The 21165-nt window shown below is 42.8% G+C and overlaps 1 protein-coding gene across 1 annotated transcript in view; it reads left to right on the top strand.

Annotated features, from left to right (window-relative positions):
- Positions 1–21165, top strand: part of tab2 (TGF-beta activated kinase 1 (MAP3K7) binding protein 2) — a 53114-nt gene that overhangs the window by 21443 nt on the left and 10506 nt on the right. Inside the window, 3 exon segments of the mRNA XM_037751709.1 lie at positions 16503–16693; positions 17084–18373; positions 18375–18744. Of these exon segments, the coding sequence (XP_037607637.1) occupies positions 16592–16693; positions 17084–18373; positions 18375–18744 (1762 nt within the window). The 5' untranslated portion in view covers positions 16503–16591.

Below are 21165 nucleotides of genomic sequence, written 5' to 3'. Positions count from 1 at the left end.
TGCCCGGGGCAAGTAAACCCTGTTTTCGGGCAAGTGGAATGCCTCATGCAGTTGTCTGATCAGGCAAGTGGAAAAACAAATATGATATTTATTGGGGATGCCCCAATATTCAGTACAAATATGCATCGGGAGTTCGGCATTAATGCTTTTGCTCAAGTGCCCAGAGTACGCTCCACCGCTTCGAGAGTGAGGTGCTCTGAATAACTGAACGGTAACCTTACATTCCAACAGAGCTCGGAATTTACCAACAGTCCTGTATCCTGTGAAATACACTTAGCGGAGGTAATTTCCAAATAGGCGTATTAGTTGCTTGCTTAAACCTGCAGTAGGCAGAATGTTCTTGGCATCATTGGGCAAAAATTCCACAATAACCTTTCAGCATATTGTAATTCAAGTGTTCTGAGAGTAAACTAGACTTCAGCGCTGCCTAGTTTGATCGGAGTTTACGAGTAATTGAAAGCTGCTCAGAGACGGCAGGCTCCAGATCAGCTCTTACTGCTTGTTTTCCTCCAATCTGTGAAATCTTGCAGATGCCGTTAGGAGCACTGCAGGACACTAGAGGCACATGATTTTTTTCTCAGATTACCTGTCTCATGCACTACTGTCAGGATATAGTGACCGTTTTATAAAAATAACTTTTTTTAACCATGTTTGTTCCAATTCTACCCACCGCTGCTTTAAACATTGCTGTTATAAACTAGAATATGGATTTAATTAGTGGAAGTATTTTGCTGGCGCTAACGTTATTAGTGTTAGAGATGAAATGATGAGTTGATTAATTGATTAGTCGAGCAACAGAAAACTATAATAATCGATTCATCATTTATCTCTTTTATCAAGCAAAAACACCAAACATTCTCATCATTGGGTCCGTTGTTTAATGAAACGATAGCCTTTTTAGTTAATAAACAAAAGTACAAACCATCACTTATTCACATTCAAAAATATATTTTGCGAACTGTGACCTTTTCATTTGTGTAATTAATTAGTTCATATACTGATTGGAAAAGATAACAGAGTTGACAGTTGTGAGATTCAGTAAAATGGTGGGCTGGCTGTGTTTGGTTTAAAGGAATAGGAAGAGTGATGGCTTTTTGTGACTCGGAGCTGCATCACTGCATCTGTCAGCCTTCTCAGAAGACAGGAAAATGCCTTTATCTGTCTGGTCACCCCCTTCCTGGTGCTCACCAACAAAATCTGTCTCATGTGCATCCTGCATTCAGCGTTTTCCATTGTTTGCTGCTCCACCCCCGTTGTTGTTGGAGCACGTTGCTTTGGAAGAAGATCTGAAGTGTTTTCTCTGGACAAAAACGAAAAGCTGTCTTAGCCGCTGTCCAAATACAACAGGATCCACCAAGACGTGCAGAGATGGGGAATAAATATGGAGCAGAAAGCCAATAGCTAGTCAGTGTTTGGTCAGGCCAGAGCCCTGCTGCTGCTGCACTCTGCTGACTTTGTGCTATCCTGTGATATAAAGTGCTCAGACATGCATCCAACTGCTTTATATACCCGTTTTAAAGGTTTGCATTGACGTTTTTTTCTCCCGTTGTCTCAGCTTTGATTGGTTGGGTTAAATCTCCACCCTCCTCTTGGCCTGTGGCAGTATTTGGAAGAATAATGCACTACTTGCAGTGAATGCCAACAGTTTGTAAAGTTGTTGCCTCCTTCCAAGCACGCTATCCCCAATAAGGTGTGAAAGTAGGGTCACATGGTTTCGGATACTGCTGCGTTGCTGAATGTTTTATGGCTGGAAAAATACCCTCTATCATGTAACCTATCTTTCCTGAGAGTTGATTTGGAAAGTTTAGCTTATAGATTATACTATATACCGGCTCAATGAGAGTCTGTGTTGAGGCATGTCAGCTGGCAATTAATGTTCCCACAATGTAAGGAAAAACAGTGCCCTGCTAAGACCACCATTGTTAAGCGCCTGGTCTTTCTTTTCACTTATTAATTTTTGCTTTGTAGATTGGTCACACCCTCTTTTTTAATTCAGATTTTCTTGGAAGAAACCATACAAAAAGATTAGTGGTTTAGGATAAGGCTTTTCATGTTGCTGAGGTTTCTATTTTAAGCTCAGGCTGTGGTGCTGACATATAATGCCTAAGGAAAGCAAAGCAGGGAGGAGGGCCCTCAGAAACAACTGTTGATTGTTGCACAGCCTCTCACTAAACAGCTGCACCTTTTGGCTAAATTCATACCTTTTAAAATATTGTGATGTGATGAATATGTGAGTCCTGATTATGATAAAGAATGTATACTGCAGAGTAGGGCTGGACCAGAATATTCGACCATTCAATTATTCGCTCTTTGTGCAGGTATTCGATTTTCAATTTTGGGATTCGGATATTCGTTGTCTTTTTTGTTTTTGTTGTTGTTTTTTTAACCCCTCTGGATTACAAACATGCATAACATACCAAACCTTTTGGAAAATGTTTTTTATTCAATAACTAATAATAATTACGGCTGTCAATGAATTAAATGTTTAATCGTGATTAATTGCATGATTGTCCATAGTTAATCATGATTAATCGCAAATTAATTGCACACACAAAAGTGGCAGTAGGCAGAATGTTTTTGGCATCATTGGGCAAAAATTCCATAATAACCTTTCAGCATATTGTAATTCAAGTGTTCTGAGAGATAACTACATTCCTGCACCTCCTCATGACAGCGGACCTCAGATCAGCTCTTTCTGCTTGTTTTCCTCCGGTCTGTGAAATCTTGCAGATGCCGTAAGGAGCACCGGAGGACACAGAGGAACATGATTTTTTTCAGGTTACCTGTTTCATGTACTACTGTCACGATATAACAACAGTTTTATAAAAATAACTTTATTTACTTACCTACTTCAACTTTGAATTAAACCAAAAGACACGCGTTTCAGCGCTATTCCGTCCATCCCGAGTCATGTCATTGAGACGAGCCAAGCCAGAGCCCTCGCTGCCGTTGTGTGGAGCGTTCTTCAATGCAAACCAGGGGGGCTCGGGCCGAAAGCGCTGAGCGTAAGCCCCCCGGAGGCTGCATTACGCACAAGGTTGCAGCTGGGCACTGCCAGAGAGGCAATGTGTAATGCGCAGAGACATCAGCCTCAAAATGCCACCGTTCAGGGGGAGAGGGCCCTCAAGGAGAGGAGCTGCGAGTGCGGAGAGAGGCGTGTGTGCACATCCACACACGGCGTAAAAACAGGGCAGAATAAGCAGGAGGACGAGAAGCAGCCGCGGCTGTCGCTGGCGGTGATCTCTATGGTGTCTGGTGGTCTCACGGCGGTCCGTCAGCGACCGGAGGAGCGCTGAGAGTGTGCTGTAGGTTGAGCCGCTTCCCCCGCCCGGCCAAAGCTTCGAATATTTGCTGTTGACTGCTACCGAAACTCCATTAGGATCTGATTTGGGGTAGCGTTTTTCTTGACATTGCTTACACTGAAGTACTCAAAACCCACAGCATGGCATGTAGATAGCTGGCTTTCATTTTGACAGAGTCAAGGTGCTTTGGGGATGTTTTGAAGCTGGAAACTTTGTGGTTGTGTGAGGGTTTTATTTGACAGACATTCGTGAGGATGCTTTGGTTTCCTTTTACAGTTTTCCCCATGTGGCCTGTACTAAGATTGGTTCTTTATTCTTTCTATCAACCCTCTGTCTCATATGCTGAAACCATTTTCTTTTCCGAAGAATTAGTCCGTCTTTAAGGAAATAAAAAAATGTCAAGAAATCCTCGTGGTGAAACTATGACTTATTTTCTTTAACATTAATGGATAGAAATACAAATATTTCTGATCCATAAAGCCTTGTCGAGGAAAGAAGATCCGTCCATGCAAACGTAGCCTGGGATAAACAGTGTGCTGCTATAGATTTACTTCCTGATCTTTCTCAATAGGGCATCTGTTGACTCTTTGCTGTGTCACTGAACTTTGTGGCTTTACTGGCACCGCTTTGTCCTTTGATCAACTACGGAGCCGTCTTCCTGTTGTCCTTACTGCTTGTCAGTGTGGTTCATGTCATGACCTTAACCTTTACCGAGCGCTCTGTTAACTGAATAACACTGTGTGTATTATAGTCAATGTTTCTGTAGTTGAATTCAGCCCTGTTGAAATTGACTGAAATTAAGTCACTTGTGGGCGCTCTTCATTCAACTCGAAGTACGAATTTAGGCGTGCCACAATAACGGGAGTTATTCACTCCCTAATTACATCCACTATGATTTAACAACATTTAATACTTCAGAAAAGTGCAGTATACAGTTTCATTATAAAAATGATGAGATGATTATTCATGATTAAAGTATTTAGCAAAGCAGTAGAACTTATCATTATCCTATCATATCCACTGATTGCCTTAAAGAGGACCTATTATGCTCATTTTCAGGTTCATACTTGTATTTGGGGTTTCTACTAGAACATGTTTACATGCTTTAATGTTCAAAAAAACACTTTATTTTTCTCACACTGGCTGTGCTGCAGCATCGCTTTTCACCCTCTGTCTGAAATACTGCAGCTGGTGATAAATGATGGATTTAACCGGTTTGTGCATCGGCTTATCTTTGCAGCCGGACGGCTTGTTAGGCATTAAAACCACAGCACTCCTGAATGCAAGGCACTAATCTTCTAATTCTTAATGAGTGTCAGCTATCGTTTAGAAAAAAAATTCTAAATTACAATCCATATTCACCGACAGTCTGAACTGTACACACACTGCACTGCTACGCTCACAGCTAGTTGCTCTCTCTCTGTCCGTCTGTCTCTCTCTTGACCGCCAACACCGACACTCACTAACGTTAAGCACACAACCTACACACCGAGGACATCTATACTTGTCTAACGCATTTTAGTTTAGAAAACATCTTAAAGATACATAATTCCCCGATGCTTTGACCTGGCGGTGAGTCATCTCAGGCCTGGCGGGCCGCTGGGCTCGCAATACACTGTTGGAAGCCCTGCAATAATAATAATAACGGATCTGTGTATATCGGTACTTTTTGAACATTTGCAGCACATTATAACAATACTGCGATAATAATAACCGTGATAATTTTAGTTGCTATAATCCTGATGGGAAATTTTCATACTGTTTCATCTGTAGTGCCAAACTAGCCGTTATGCAAATGTGTTACTTGGTGACATCACCACGTTACGGAAGAAAAAGGCAGGACTTCAAGCAAGGCGTTTCAGGCAGTTCAGGAGTGTTTCTGTGGGGGAGAGGAACTCCCTTTTGGGCTTTGTAACTTTACAGACCTTTTACATGCACAAAAAAAACAATATAACACACTAAAGGAAAGGGAAAAAGCACAAAAGCATAATAGGTCCCATTTAACCAGTACAAACCAGTAGCTCCACTAATGTAGACCAGACACATTGTTGACTATGCATTTGCATTTTTATAGCAGTGTGTTTATTTTAACTGTGCATCTCTTTCATACCACAGAGAAGACACAGCTCTGTGAAGATAAGCTCCTTTATGTGGTCATGGATAGTTGACCTTCTGGTCATCCGTTTCCACATGTGGACATAGAGTTGGAAGACGGCTCATGTCATGAATCCATAATAAGAAGGAAGAGAAAAGTCCTCCCTGGGGGTGGCTAGACTAACCTCATTTTTTAGCATTTATTATCTGGTAGCATTTTCTTATGGTCTCTCCAGAGTGAGCAAGTCAGCAAATGTACACGTCCAAAGGCTGTGATATTCACACTATAAAACAAAAATAAGTGATTTCAGCTGTCAAACTTTACAAATATGCGTAATTATATGTTGTTTACAAACCACTGTAGTTATTTTAAAGTGAAATTGGTATTTCAGGAGTGTTTGTAACGGCAGACTTTCTGTGTTTGCGATACAAATCAGAGTGGATGTTGGAGAAAATCTTGCATGGTATTTAAGATGAGATGATTACTAGTATGCAGTAATGCACAGCAAAAGTTGGTAGTAGTAATGCACTAATACAATAGAAGAAAAAGCTTAATATTGTAGGTTTCAAAGCATTCAGAAACAGTACATTTTATATGAATTGGGAAATGTATTCAACATGTGTTCAGATGTAATCTTGTAAAATATAGTTTTTGGCCAGAGTTGTTTGAAGGAGATGTTTTCACAGCGATATAAAATAGATAATAGAGAGGGAATTGTGACCTGTTTAACTTCCTAACACTAGCTCTAAGTGTTTATTGTTTTTTACCGTGGCATTTTATTGTGAAATTTCACTGGTATTGGTATTGACTACTTGACTTTGGGGCGGCTGTAGATCAGAGGGTAGAGCAGGTCATCCACCAATCGGTGGAAGGTGGTTCGGTGGTTCAATCCCCGGCTGCTCCGGGTCACATGTCGATGTGTCCTTGAGCAAAGCACTTAACCCCAAATTCCTCCTGAAGGCATAGCCATCTGTGTGTGAATAAGTATTTAGATTAGATCCTGATGGGCAAAGTTGGCACCTTAGCAGCCTCTGCCATCAGTGTGTGAATGTGTGTGTGAATGTGTGAATGCTGACATGTAGTGTAAAGCGCTTTGAGTGGTAGGAAGACTAGAAAGAACCTATATACTGTAAATGCAAATCCATTTACTACTACGTTTCTGGTATCATGACATCCCAATTCCCATGTGGGGACTAGCAGGTGTTAGACCACCAGAAAGAAGAAATGCAAACCACAATGAAAATAATTAGTCTTTGTATTGGCAGGGAAGCAAGTGTTAAATATATCTTTGATTCTACAGACAGATGGTGCATTCAGATGGCTTACCCTGGATAAATAAGGGTGAAAAATATGGTGCCAAACCATGAAAGACGCAGTGTAAGAATGCATCAGTGGTAAAATCATCCAATTTCTTTTTGGAGGACCATGTAGTTCTCGACCTTTTTGGCTTGGAAACCTCTAAAGTGAAGCAACGTCTACACATGAGTCATGATGAGCCCCCTTGTCTGAATTGTGAGCAGTACAACCAAAGACTGATGATCCCTTCTCAGACTGTTTCCTTTAAATAGTAGAAGTCTGAACAAGTAAAACTATCCAATATTTCACAATGAAAAAGCAAAGATTAGGAAGTCAGGAATAATAAGTCAGAATAGTTTTCTTTCTTAAAGGGGCTCTCAGTAAGAGTCAGAAAATGCTTGTTAAAAGTGACACCTGCAGCCGTTAGGTCAACGACAGTCAGCGTCCTGTTGCTCGCGCTCTACCGACAAACACGAGACTGAACGTGATTGACAGGCATCATGTTGGTTAACGTTAGCAACATTAGCCAGCTAATATCACTATATATTTCACATGGTTGGCAGTAATGTTAGCTCACCAAACGAAGGTCCCTCCATGAATGGAAGGCCCGGCCGATGTTGTTAGCGGACTCCATTTCTAACCGAACGTTAGCTATAGCTACAAGCGCACATGACGTCACATCCGTTGGATTTTCCCGGAAAAACGGCCCGAGTTCTTCACATTAAAGTCGTCAATCTACAGGCTGATAGAGGAAACCCAGAAAGTCATGGAAGGTCTAAATTTTTAGGTCAGGTTACAACCTGTTCACCGATCGGCTTCGTCCGAAATCTCATATATGTACTACATACTCAATAGATGTACTATTGTTCAACATACTTTTGTGTGAATAAACAGTAGTATTTATCTTTTCGGAGGCACTGAGCAGTAATTTACGTCGTCACTTCCTGAGAGCCTCCTCGCCGTTTGCAGACGTGTAACCATGGTAACCCGTGCCAACCTTGTTTGTGAGAATCAAAGTCTGAACTAATTTAAAGTATATATTACGCCTAGCAAAGTGAAATCTTATGCTCATAGTTAAATTGAAGCGTTATTGACGTTACAGAGCTGTCCGTCAACGCCCGTTATGAATGTTGTCGTTGTTTCCGCATTGCATTGTGGGATATTTATGCCGCCGGTAGTGTCCGGTGTTGTATACTGTAATATTTCACCGGAAATAGTATGCAATTCGTGTACTATTAGTTTCATACTAAGGCTTCGGATATACTAAAATATCTCGCATACTAAATAGCATGTTAGTGTGGAATTTCGGATGCAACCATAGGCAATAAAAAACGATTTATAAAATTAAAAGTTACATACAGTCCCTTTAATTCCTATTTTGTTAATTATCTTGTGTGTTTATTGTGCAGCCCTTTGAGGGGTCCCGACCCCCAGGTTGGTAACCGCTATTCTCGGCCAACAGCATTGCCTCAGTTGTACCTTTGATCAGGCCGGTTAATTGTTGAGAGGCCTGAGAACATTTTGCTTGTGGTCGAGGTGACTGCAGGTGAAAGCACACATTTGTACTGTAAGAAGCTGCTGGATGAGCTCAGCATTTCGTTGCCCACAGAAATCTTGTGTTGAAGAGTAGGGAGGAGGAGGGGAGGACGAAAAAGTAGGAGGGAGGTCGGAGTCGACTAGTGTCTGAGCCCGTGCACACATTCACACTCACAGAAAAGCAAGCTGCAGCGAGCGCCCAACAGCTTCACCTACTTAACACTTCTAAATACTCCTCTTCTTTCCTTATACGGCCAAGACAGACACAACTGGCCAGGCGGCTTTTTTAACTGATATTTACAGTGTTTACAGGGGAAAACACAAAGTTGGACTGTCATTCCATTGACTGAACAGAGTCACTCCTCCATGTTTCTAAGACCTCCCAGTTTCCCACAGTGCCTTGGGAGGGGTTGGTCGACCTGGGGAGCTGGTGCCCTCGCCTGCTTCCAATAAACCACCAGCTGCAGGCTGCGGCGCTGAAGAATTTTTGATTTCCTGCACACACACACACACACACACACACACACACACACACTCCCCCACCACTGTGCACATACACACACACACGCTTGCACACAAACACTCTCAAACCCCTGTTTTCAAAAGTGGGCAACTAAAAGCCGAGCAGGCCGTCTCGCAGAGCCGATCCCAGCTCTGTGTGCGCTGTGAGGCCCGGGCTTCATGGCACAGTTGAGTGCAATTTGGGTTCTGCACATAAAGTGTGGTTTGTTTCTGTTCTGGAGACTTTGGCTGGAACAAAAGAACCGCTTCATGTGTGGGGCTCATGTGCAAGCCTAGCATACTTACAGTAAATGTGTTGTCTAATAGTGTTGTCATTATTAAGATGAATTTAAATTGTTATAATCTAAAATATATTTATCTCAGTAATGTGGGAGATGTTTTTATTCTGAGCACATAGACTGGTAATAAGAGTCCAGATTTACGCTCTCAGCTTGGCCTGACCTTTTCAAGAGGAGGTTTCAGGATGTTTTAAGACAATCTTGTTGAAGATGCACAACTGTTTCAAGTTTCCATTGATGACACAATTGCAGTTTATCTTCAAGTTTATTTTAGTTGGACATTAATATGGTGGGAAATCACTTTGATTCAGTGGGTCACAGCTTTTGTGATGACTTGAAAAGCTCTTCTGTTAAGACTAGTCTCGTCGGTAAAGTTTCCATGCAAGCCTGTGTGTTCCTACGCTCCGTGGGAGGCAAGGTATGGCCTGTGGTTCTTCAGAGTCATTCGATCAGAATGAAATGTAAAAAAAAAATTGTATGATTCAAGTTGAATTCTTTAAGAACGACGAGCGTATATGAGCAGTTCGCAGAAAAATGGACGATGGAATGGCATGAGAGGAAAAGTAGCAGAGCTTCTGTGGGCTGCTGTTTGGTGGTTTCCATCGGGGCTGCTCGTCTGAGGTGTACCACGCCGCGAGCTGCACAGCTGAAACCAGTCTACAGTACAGCCTAGCAGAATCCTTCATCTTCCAACATTATGTAGTCCAATAAATCTAATCGATCAATACGTAATCAGTTTGGATTGTTTTTGTTTCTTTATAAGTGCATCCTTTGCATTCTCAAGCCTAAGTAACCGTTTGATATTTTGAATTGACTTATAACAGCTCTGTTTGGCAAATGTGTCACTCAGGTGCAACATACTCTTGGAGATATTAGCTTTGTTGTGGGTAAAATAAGATCATGTTTCATGCACGTGATTGGATATTGGTCCTTTGAGTACTTTACACAGTTTGCATACTGCTCTACAGTACAACATTCTTGTCAGGGTTGACCTGATTGATCGGCCACCGATCGTTATCGGACGATATTCAGTAAAAACATTAGTACACTAGATTTTAAAAATGTTCCAACCGAAAAAACCCTGCCCAGTTTGCCAACTCTTTTCCAATGGAAGTAGCTAACGTTTAACGTTTTTGAGCGTCGTTGTTTACGGTCTAGAGAGATGGAGACAGACAGAGAGAGCGAGGGAGTGTGTGTGTGTTGGAGTGATGGTAAGATGAAGTCAGCTGTAACTACTGTAGCTGTGAGTGTACACTTTAGGCTGTCGGTGAATAAATACTACAACTCGATGCGTCAGTCCAGCACGGCAGGGATTTATGTCTCCATCACTACAGGGCTACCTGCTCGGGTGTGTGTGTGTAACCACAGCTGTGACTAGTGGTCAAAGAAGCTGCTATAAAAACAGTGATGAACACATTTTGTTTCCTATATTCTTCACAATAAAAGTCCTCAGTTATTTTGTTATTTAAAAGCTTTTATAACGAAGCAGCAATATCAGGAAATGTTTATCAGCAGCAACTTAACACGACACCTATACAGCTAATAGCGAAACAGAAAAATAAAAGAAGGTATCTGAAAGTACAAACAGGGAAGCAGGAGATTCAGTCAGAAGCTACGAAAGTAGTGAGAGCTGAACACACAACGTCTTTCTTTCTGGTCTCCACGCTTGTTTGAGGGGGTGGACAGGCTTATTACAGTCCTGCAACAGCCACAGATACTAGATTATATGTATTTTCTTTTTTTTGTCAGAGGCTTGGTTAAATAACGGCGCTAACGTTAACGGAGGTTCAATTGAGTTACATTATGATGCAAGCTCTATTCAGTAAAAAAGAGTATTGGGTGAAGCTAAATTATAACACTGTCATGATGCGTTCAGTTAGTTTTTGGCAAGAAATTTGAATATATCCAGTTGTTTGAAGGAGATGTTTTCACAGCAATATAAAATAGATAATAGAGAGGGAATTAAGACCTGTTTAACTTCCTAACAGTAGGTCTAAGCAGCTTATAATACATCATTAAAACTATTGATGCCAAGAATATTTTTGAATCAAAACAAATATTTAAATAAGAAATATAATCGTTTATCCTATCCTCCATTCCTATCATTTTTTATTTATTTTTTAAACTTCTTTTTAGTTCCTTTTAAGAGGTGCAGTCGTACAGCACAATCACATTTTTTAAGACACAACAGGGTCATAAGTGTCCTCAGGAGGCAGTCCGTGAGCTTCGGCGTCCCCTCAATGTCCATACATTGTTCCATTAAGTAGGGATGAATAATATTTTTCATCAATAGGCATATACTGTACTTATATTTGGAGAGAAGAGAAGAGAAGTATAGAGGAATTGAAAAAGAAGAAATAAATAGATAAATAAATAAAAAATAAAAATAAAAATTAGATAAAGTTAGAAAATAGTAATAAAAGAATAAAAATAATAGAATAGGAATAATAATAAACAAAAATAAATAGGGGAAAAAAATAATTAAATTAAATTAAAATAGAGAAACAAAGTAAATAGTGATAATAAATCACAACGAACGAAAATAAATAAATACCAACAAAAATGAAAAGAAGAATAAAACTAAAAAAGTTGTTACATATTAATTTGGTTCACATCAATTAAGAAAAATGAAGTTATTGGGGACCACATAGTTCATTCCTATCATTGTTATTGTCATCTAGAGTGGTTATTTGCATAAAGACACAATTCAAAAGTAACAGGATAACATATAGAATTTTTGACTGTTTACACTGACCTCGGGATGGTTGAAATGATGGTGGTGAAAAAAGTTAGCCCTCTATACCAACTGCTATAATGAATAACATAATATAATAAAACAAAACAACAACAAAATGATCGGTATCAGCTGATAGGGCTTATTGATTAGATTGGCCATCATATCGGTGTCAAAAAACGTGAATGGGGCATCTCTAATTCTTGTGAATGTGCATGCGTACACGTGTCAGTGTGTGCCCTGGACACACACACACACAAGCATGTTCGTTGCTTCTTTAGAAGACTGGGGCGCCTGCCAGCAGCCCTCAGCAGCGTCCACTGCCAATTAGTCCCTTTATTTGTTTAAATTTTGCTGGACCAGGACACAGCAGTTAGACATTCCACGCAGCGCCGCTGGGCTGCTCCTTAAAGATGCAGAGGATGTTTCTGATTGAAGTTCAAATGGGATCCCCACTGTTCCCACTGTACTCGGTGTTTAGCATATTTCAACTACCAGTTCTGCAAATTCGTAGGAAGATTTGATTTGACGAGATCAGTGCCGTCCCAAACCCCTCACGATCAGAGCGTCTAGTCTTTAGCACACTGAAGAGAGAATGGCTTGACATTTTGTGGTGTGTGTGTTTTGTTCTCAGTAATGTGTAGCCCCTTTGTTTACAGCAGCTAGTTTAGTGTGGGGCTATCACAGTGGCCACAGCGCCAGGTGCTGGGCTGATATTTCTGCCAAAGGCTCCTGTTGATTATTTATAGGCTACATTTTATTTAGGCTTTAATTGATTTGGACGTTTTAGGTGCATTCACTTGGGCAGAGTGAATGAGCCCATTGATGGGAGCATGGCAGGCCTGCTACTTCCAGAAACGAGAGTGGGACCGTGGGTCAATGCTTTGGCACGGCCAATAACAGCCTCAGCAATAGAAGCTTTGTATGTATCTCTGCTGGCAGCGCTGTGCTGCCTCAGGCCCTGTTCCACCAGCTCCTCCAGGGACAGCAAGGACTAATCTGCCCCCCTCGGAGACACCCCCACACATGGGCCGGCTGCTGGCCTGTAATTACGTACAGTGAAGAGGTGTGGACCTTTTTGTTTTTGAAGCCAGGAAACAATCTAACCACACTGTTGACCCGTAACTGGGTCAGCTGCCAAGTAGTGAGTTTCCTTTCCCACAATGGTTGAGCCTCCTGAGCGGAGCCTGAATGGTGGACTGTTGCTCTCTGGCTCCGTGCAGCCATGTCTCATCTGGGCCTGTGATTTAAACAGGTATATGTAAACTGATAATGTATTAGGCTCCAAAAGTGGTGTGTGAAGTTGAACTTTAAAGGCCTCATTTTCTGTAGCTTTCATCTGCTGGAGGAGATGGAAAATGCTTTGCAGGAGGCAGTGAGATTTGCTCTAAACTTGTAATCTGAGATATGACAAACTGTTCTCCTCTGGTTTGCGTTTAGGGGCTCTCTCTAAACTGTTGTCTAAACTGCGTTTTGTGCTTCTTTTTTGAAACACACAAAATTAATTCCACAGTCTGGTGGCATAATTGCAAAACTTTCGATTTCCTTGTACAGTGGAAACCACTTATAGTGATCACGGCTGTCCAGGATCACTATAAGCGGATGATTGTTATTACCACTTCTTTTTTTCTCATGTAGATTACCATCTAATAGACATTTGTATATTTATTGCATGAATATAAAGTAATGTAACGGACAGCTTCGCTATTTGCTGGCTTGCTGCCAATTCTCCTGCCTTTTCCCCTTACCAAGGGCCCACTTGGGATGAGGCTTTGCTGTTTTTTTGGCCGTCTCTGGGTCACCGCGGTGCATGCAGATGAACGGCGCACCTTTGCTGCCGGGGCTCCTCGCTTGCTCACTCGCCGGCAAAAGGACCGGTGAGCTCCGGACGGCATGAAGGGAGGCGAGCGTTTCATTGAGAGAAAATTACTTTAATTTTCCCGTCATGATTTCAATGTGCACGCAAGTGTCCCGAGCTTTTTGATCCATAAGCGATTGATCACTGTAACCCTGATCACTATAAGCAATTTCCACTGTATTGACTCAGATGTTGCTGCATCTCCTTTCTTCTCTGGTCAATCTCTGAGGTTAGGCCCGGCTTTACCTTCCTACTGCCCGCTGAGGGTCACTTAGGTCGAACAAGCTCTCCAATCAGGTCCCTGTCTCGCTGAGTTTAGGCTCCTCCTTGCAGCTGGCGCCCTACTATTGACAGTAGCCAAATTGCTCCTCCTTCTGTTATCAGCTACATACAGATGTTTTGCAAAGCCGATTTAAGACTTTTCAGTTATGGCATTACACATCCTCATAGCTTAGATAAGACAGAAGCACAGCTGCTCAGATAAAAACGTGTCTTCTTCTGAGCAGAAATAAGAGGCCAGTGTGATTTGAAGCACTTTTCCTCATCATTAAATAAGAGTATTTCAGTCTTAAAATTCACTTTCTCTGATGTATTGAGATCTTTGTCAAGAGGCTTTTCACTCTGCATCACACTGCATTGATAAGCATAGAGCAGAACAGGGTGTGTGCTTCATGTGTCACGGTGTTTTGAATGGCATATCTGAACCTCCTACAGGTGTTTCCAAAGACATGGCTGATATGCACTTTGAAGTTCTGACAGTTCTGTTCCACGTCACTTTTGTCTGTATTTCTAGTCTCTTAATGTAGTAGGATGACGGTTGGAGAAGTGAGCCAGATCCGATCTCCGGACTTGCTTTTTAAAACCTGGGTTCCACCAGTGAATGAGACACAACCGCAAGGCGAGTGTCTTGAGCAAAGCCTTGGCCGCTGCAGTGAAGCTTCACAGTGGCACGTAGTAAAGTAGTGCGGTTGCCTTGGCCAGCTCCCAGGTATGAGTATAGCTCATACATAGAATGTGGATAGGAAACAGTCGAGCACAACTGTGGGTGAACACCTACCGGCCACTCGTTTTTCTCACCAGCCAACATTTGAAACATGCATTCAGTTTTCCAGTTTATAAGTTACACCTAGGTAAAACTAGATGACTTTATGTTGAGTGTTGATGGAGCAGCTGCATATCCTTTCACTGATCAATCCAAACTCCATTCTGAAAACAAGCAATTCAAAAATTGCTTGTCGTTTTGCGGACAGACCTGACAAAGCATGAATTCAGACTTTTTACAAATCTGCATCATTATGTAGTTATTTCGGTCTCCTTTTGATCCATTTACAACGACGTCGCTGCTGTATTTATGCCTGGATGACGTTATGTTGAGTGCTGATGGAGCAGCTACAATGATAGAATAGCCTAGCACTTTTTGATCCAAACTCCATTCAGAAAACAAGCATTTTAAAAGCTGTTTGCTTGTCGTCTTGCAGACAGACCTGACAAAACATGAATTCAGACTTTGTACAAATCTGCATCATTATGTAGTTATTTCGGCATCCTTTTGATCTGTTTATTTCAATTAAATCACAGCAAAATGTGTTTATTTTGGGTTCATACCGCAGTAGCGACGTGTGGCTTGCTAGATACAGTCAGTGCAATGGCGCTGTATGTGAATACAGCTCTCTGCCGGGTGATTTTATGAACCTGTTTTTTTTTTAAATATCTGGGACTTCCACAACATATACAAAGCAGAAACAGTGGTTATTTCTTCCATGGTTGATGGTGGAAAGAAAAGTTGCTGGTATCTATGGAGACAAGCTCCTTCTCCTCTCTGGCGCGTCTAGCGCAACTGAACACAAATGATACCGGCGGTCCGACTTGCACGACTAAAGCGAGGCGAAACTTTGCTTTGTTCTTGGTGTGAACGCAGCATGAGACATGACAACTTTCATGTGACTTTAGGTAAAAAAAATGATGCTATTATTACAGCACAAACATCCATTAGATGATAACAAATGAAAACACATAACTAAGAATTTTGAAGAGCTTGAAATGGAAATGTTTTCTCATAGTTGTATGAGCTGTAAATGCTCATAGTCCACACTGTTAAACATGACCTCCAAATCTATTAGCAAGTTCCACTGTGTGTGCAGAAACTGTTTGCTGTTAGTCCTTTTGGAAAAGCCTTTCCTCTGGTTCATTTAAGGTCAAGGGATGATTAATAAATGAATGTCCCTCAGATTTATGTGTGAGACAGTCAGAGGCAAACACAGTTTACAGCCCTGCAGCTCTGTCTTTGTGCTGCAGTGTCAGAAATAAAGCAGCGATTCTCGGGAATCAACTGTTCTGCAGAGCCGCCTTACGTTGGAGCTTAACAGATATTTATGTGCAGATTTTCCTCCAGACCAGACTACTGTTGGCCCCCCCCTTGTGTCCTTAATACATGAATGTTGATGTTGAGATCAGTTGGAAAGGCTGTTTTTCTCAGTAGTCAGTCAGAGGTGGTTTCCTCCCTCTGCTACTCTTTTATTAAGGAGCTCTGTGTGGACGAGGGCTTCTGAAATGAATGCCATCTATTTCTCATCGAGGATCTGTGAACTCTAAGTTTTGAAAGGCATAATGAAATGGACAGCCTCAAATGTCTGATGGATGTCTTGTAGTAGACTTGCAGTAGACCACATTGGCTCCTTCCCTGCCACTTGGACATGCTTACTGTTTCATTGAATAATAACAAAACACAGACTTCTCCAGCTCATATGACGATGTGAAGATTCCCTCCTGAGTGTGGACCAGAGAAAGATTGGATTCTGTGTATGTTGTTTTTTTTACAAAAGTCATATAGAGACAACTTTCTGATCATGTGTTTCCCCTTGTTTTCTTTGTTTGAATATAGAAGATGTTCAAGATGAAGGCGGTCTGCTGCCACCACTGACGCCCGAGTGCGCTGAACAGAACGAGCAGTCCTGACCTGGCAACATACGAATGGCCCAGGGAAGCCACCAGATTGACATTCAGGTTTTGCATGACCTGCGCCAGAAGTTCCCTGAAGTCCCAGAGGGTGTTGTCTCCCAGTGTGTTCTGCAGGTGGGCAAGTTCACACAGTTAACACCAGAAAAGAGGATTTCTGCAAAGTAACGCGCAAAATCCATTGTTTTCACACACACACACACACACACACACACACACACACACACACACACACACACACACACACACACACACACACACACACACATCCCTACTTACCTGAATGTAGTGGTGTGTGTATGTATATATATTTATTTTATTTCTGCGACCCCACCCACATTCATGCGTCAGGACAATCATCTTACAGTGCAATAAGCCAGTTAAGACCGTTATAGTTTGATGGTATAAAATGTTATGTTTAAAAATGGATGTTAGCACCTTTTAAGATTCTCATCTGAAACACTGATATATCATAATACGTTTATTTCCTCTCTCTCTTTCCTTCAGAACAACAACAATTTAGACGCCTGCTGTGAATACTTGTCCCAGGTCAGTCCGGTTTACCTGTACAGCGAAGGAGGAAACCTCAGCTTTTCTGACGACCCCGGCTTCATCAGGCTTCGTAATCACATGACCCAGCTGAACCTGGGCCTGCAGTCTCAGAATGTGCACATGTCCCCGGTTCGGGACGGCCTGAGAATGAACGGCAGTCGGACTCTGGCCCACAGCCTGAGTGACGGGCCCCTCCAGACAGGCCAGGCCCCCAACAGTGACTTCTTTCAGCAGGAGCCCCAGTCAGCCCCAGTGCAGGTGCCCTCCAGCATCAATGTGTTTGGTGTGATGGAGCCCACGCGCAAACCGCAGCCTCCGCAGCACCTCGGACTCTACGCTACACCGCGCTTCAACCCCATTACCGTGACGCTAGCCCCCAATATCCAGACAGGCCGCAACACCCCCACTTCTTTGCACATACACGGCGGTCCACAGTCGGGCCTCAGCAGTCCACAGGGTAACTCTATCTACATCAGGCCCTACGTTAGCCAGTCTGGTACGACCCGGCACAACCACCAGCAGCAGGGAGGCAGGGCCCAGTACAGCCCCACCTCCCAGCCCCAGCAGCAGATCTACCAGATCTCACACCCCTCATCCGTGTCGGGCTCCTGGTCCAGCCCTCAGCACCCCTCCTCACATACCTCACAGCACCAGACCCAGGGCCACCAGACCTCTCACGTCTACATGCCGATCAGCTCCCCCACGAATCCCCAAGCGCCCTCCATTCTCCCCACTGGAAGCCAGGCCTCTTCCTCCGGTGTCTCCTCATGCTCTTCTTCCTCTTCCTGCTCCTCTGTCATGCCCACCTCCCTGTCCACCATCAGCCAGTACAACATCCAGAACATCTCCACTGGCCCGCGGAAGAATCAGATAGAGATCAAACTTGAATCTCCTCAGAGGAGCAACTCCACAACCACGACTGCCGTGCTGCGGACAAGCAGCGGGCCCAGGTCCTCCTCCACCTCCTCCTCCTGCCCTTCCTCTTCCTCCTCTTCAACCGGGGTGGCTACCGTCCCCACCGCCCCTCTCTCCATCGGAGGCCCAGGTCTGAGCCGCAGCCAGCCCACTGTTTACATCTCTGCCAGCCCGCCCACTGCTGCTACCACTCCTTCTGAGGAGGCTGTCGTGGCCCCAACCGGCTCCCGCTCCCAACCCAAGTTTTACATTTCTGCCAACGCCTCCAGCGACGACAGTGGGGGTAGGAACCCTCCCACAGTCTACATCTCAGCCAACCCTCCCTTGCAGGGGGCCCCCGGGGGCCAGGAACATGGGGGGCCAAGTGAGCATGGGCCCCGCCTACATCCACCACCATCCACCTAAGTCCCGTGCCTCTTTAGGAGGGGGCGGCACGGCTTCTTCCCCACGCGTGGTGGTGACTCAGCCCAACACCAAATACACTTTTAAAATCACCGTGTCCCCCAATAAGCCCCCTGCCGTGTCCCCCGGAGTCGTGTCCCCTACTTTTGAGCCCAACAACCTCCTCGGCCTACCCTCGGACCACCACTTCGTGGAGCCGGACCCCCTCCATCTCTCAGACCCGCTGTCGCCACACAGGGAGAGGCCAAGTGAGCCTCGCAGACTCAGCATGGGCTCTGAAGATGCAGCGTACACACAAGGTGAGCAATGCTGAGTGTCATCACTTTGATCATAATCACAGGCTTTGTTTCATTTCATTTTTTATTTGTTCCACTGGTGGTAGTGCACAAGACAAGAGTGATTTACAATCAAAAACACAACTCTAGTTACACATTCCAAGACCGAAAAGGAGCAGAGAGAAGAAAACATCTTATTATACCTGCCCCTTACTCAAAACATAAATAAATAATAGAAATAGATGGTCCATCTGTTACAGTTATTCAATAACCAATATTTAAAGAAACATGAGAAAAAGAAGAATGCCCTAATAGAAACAAATGCAGAAGACTAAACATACATAAATCTCCTAGAAAAGTTTAAATATTCATAAGTTCATACTCGATAGTATAATATACATAAAGTAATTACAAAAACGTTTGTGCACTGATATAGGGCGATATCAGATTTTCACTACACGATTACCGTGGCAAAAATAATTCACTATATTGATATTATCACGATATCTATAGAAAAGGTGAAAAAAATAAAATAATAAACTAGGGCTGTCAATGTATTAAAATATTTAATCACGATTACTCGTATGATTGTCCATAGTTAATCGTGATTAATCGCAAATACATTTTTTATCTGTTCAAAATGTAACTTAAAGGGAGATTTGTCAAGTATTTAATACTCTGATCAACATGAGAGTGGGCAAATATGCTGCTTTATGCAAATGTGTGTATATTTATTTATTATTGGAAATCAATTCAACAACAACACAAAACAAGGACAAATATTGTCCAGAAACCCTCACAGGTACTGCATTTAGCATAACAAATATGCTGAAATCACAACATGGCAAACTGCAGCCCAACATGCAACAACAGCTGTCAGTGTGTCAGTGTGCTGATTTGACTATGACTTGCCCCAAACTGCATGTGATTATCATAAAGTGGGCATGTCTGTAAAGGGGAGACTCGTGGGTACCCATAGAACCCATTTTCATTCACATATCTTGAGGTCAGAGGTCAAGGGGACGCCTTTGAAAATGGCCATGACAGTTTTTCCTATATTATCACGATATCTATAAAAAAGTTGACATAATTGAAACAATAATAATAATCAGTCAAATTCATCTTTAACTTTGTTTATTGTGCATTTTATCTGGCAGATGAATTACATTTAAAATCCGTATAGGGAGGTGGAGAGAGAGTCTGTGACCATAACTGTTCTAAAGCGTGATTTAAGAGGTGCTGGATTATTTACATGATATTATCATATGTGTATTATTAACGTGATAGCTAGCTATTTTCACAGCCCTCGTGCCCGCAAGTTTGTGTATACATACTTTAGATTACGAGTTAACGCCCACAGCTTGGACCAAACGGACGAAAATGTCCAGAAATGGTTTACACTGTGGATTCTCCATCAAGTAGGCATCTGATGTCTCGGTAGAGCTGTTTGCTTCCCCGTTTATTGGTTGTTTAGCAAATGTCAAGTGGCTAAAGAGTGCACAGTGATGAGGCAAAAAAGACCAGTTTTTAGACTCATTTTCTGCTACCAGCAGTGGGTTTAAATGCTTTTTCCATCGCTTCCTGCCAAGAAAGTCATTTTACTATAAAGTACACTGTGATTTTAAAAGTTTCCCTCCATAACACTGACTGTAATGTATTATTGAGCCAAACTGTGTATACCTGCTGTCACTAATGTTCAGTCGGTGCCGTAAAGCGTCTCCGTGAGCTAGATAGAAGCAGAGGTGACTCGCTCGGTGATGACTGGAGTGTGAGTCCTCCACGCTAAATGCTGCGTTTGCTCCGACGACCCCTCGAGACTGGTGGATTCTGTAGTGTGAGTCAAATGTGTCAGAGCACTCTGCTGTTTCCTTTTTTGGGCTTTTGACTGTATTACGTGTGAGTCACCGGCTGTGGCTCCTGCACTGCGGTGACTACCACCGAGAGGGGGCTTCACAGCGGGCAACGCTGCCTCTGCTGCTGACCCCCCATCAGCCCACTCTACTCCTCCTACTGTATCTGCTTTGGCTTGAAACAAAACTGTACCTGATGGAGACACACCTGTCACCTCCTAACTGTTAGTTAAACATGAATGTGTTTAAACATCAACAGTCACCATTCACACCAGAGCTGTAGCTGTTACTGTTTTGCAGCAGAATAACATTATTTTAATCACATAATGTCATTGAAAGAGCCGGTTCTGGTTGGCGAGGGAAGGCCTGTTTCAAATGCAGTCACAGATTTAAGTCAGTTAAAGGGGAACTTTGGTATTATTCAACCTGGCCCTTATTTTCCCATGTTTTTGTGTTTAATAGGGCTGTCAAAGTTAACACGATAATTCCTTTTAACGCCACTAATTTCTTTAACGCATTAACGCAACTTGTGGTTTTTAGGTTGTAGCGGGCTCAGTTTTAAAGCTAAAGTGAAGATACTGGCTCCATATGAAAC

Source organism: Sebastes umbrosus, chromosome 18, assembly GCF_015220745.1.
Source record: "Sebastes umbrosus isolate fSebUmb1 chromosome 18, fSebUmb1.pri, whole genome shotgun sequence".
Taxonomy (NCBI): Eukaryota; Metazoa; Chordata; class Actinopteri; order Perciformes; family Sebastidae; genus Sebastes; species Sebastes umbrosus.
This window is presented reverse-complemented; position numbering and strand designations above follow the sequence as displayed.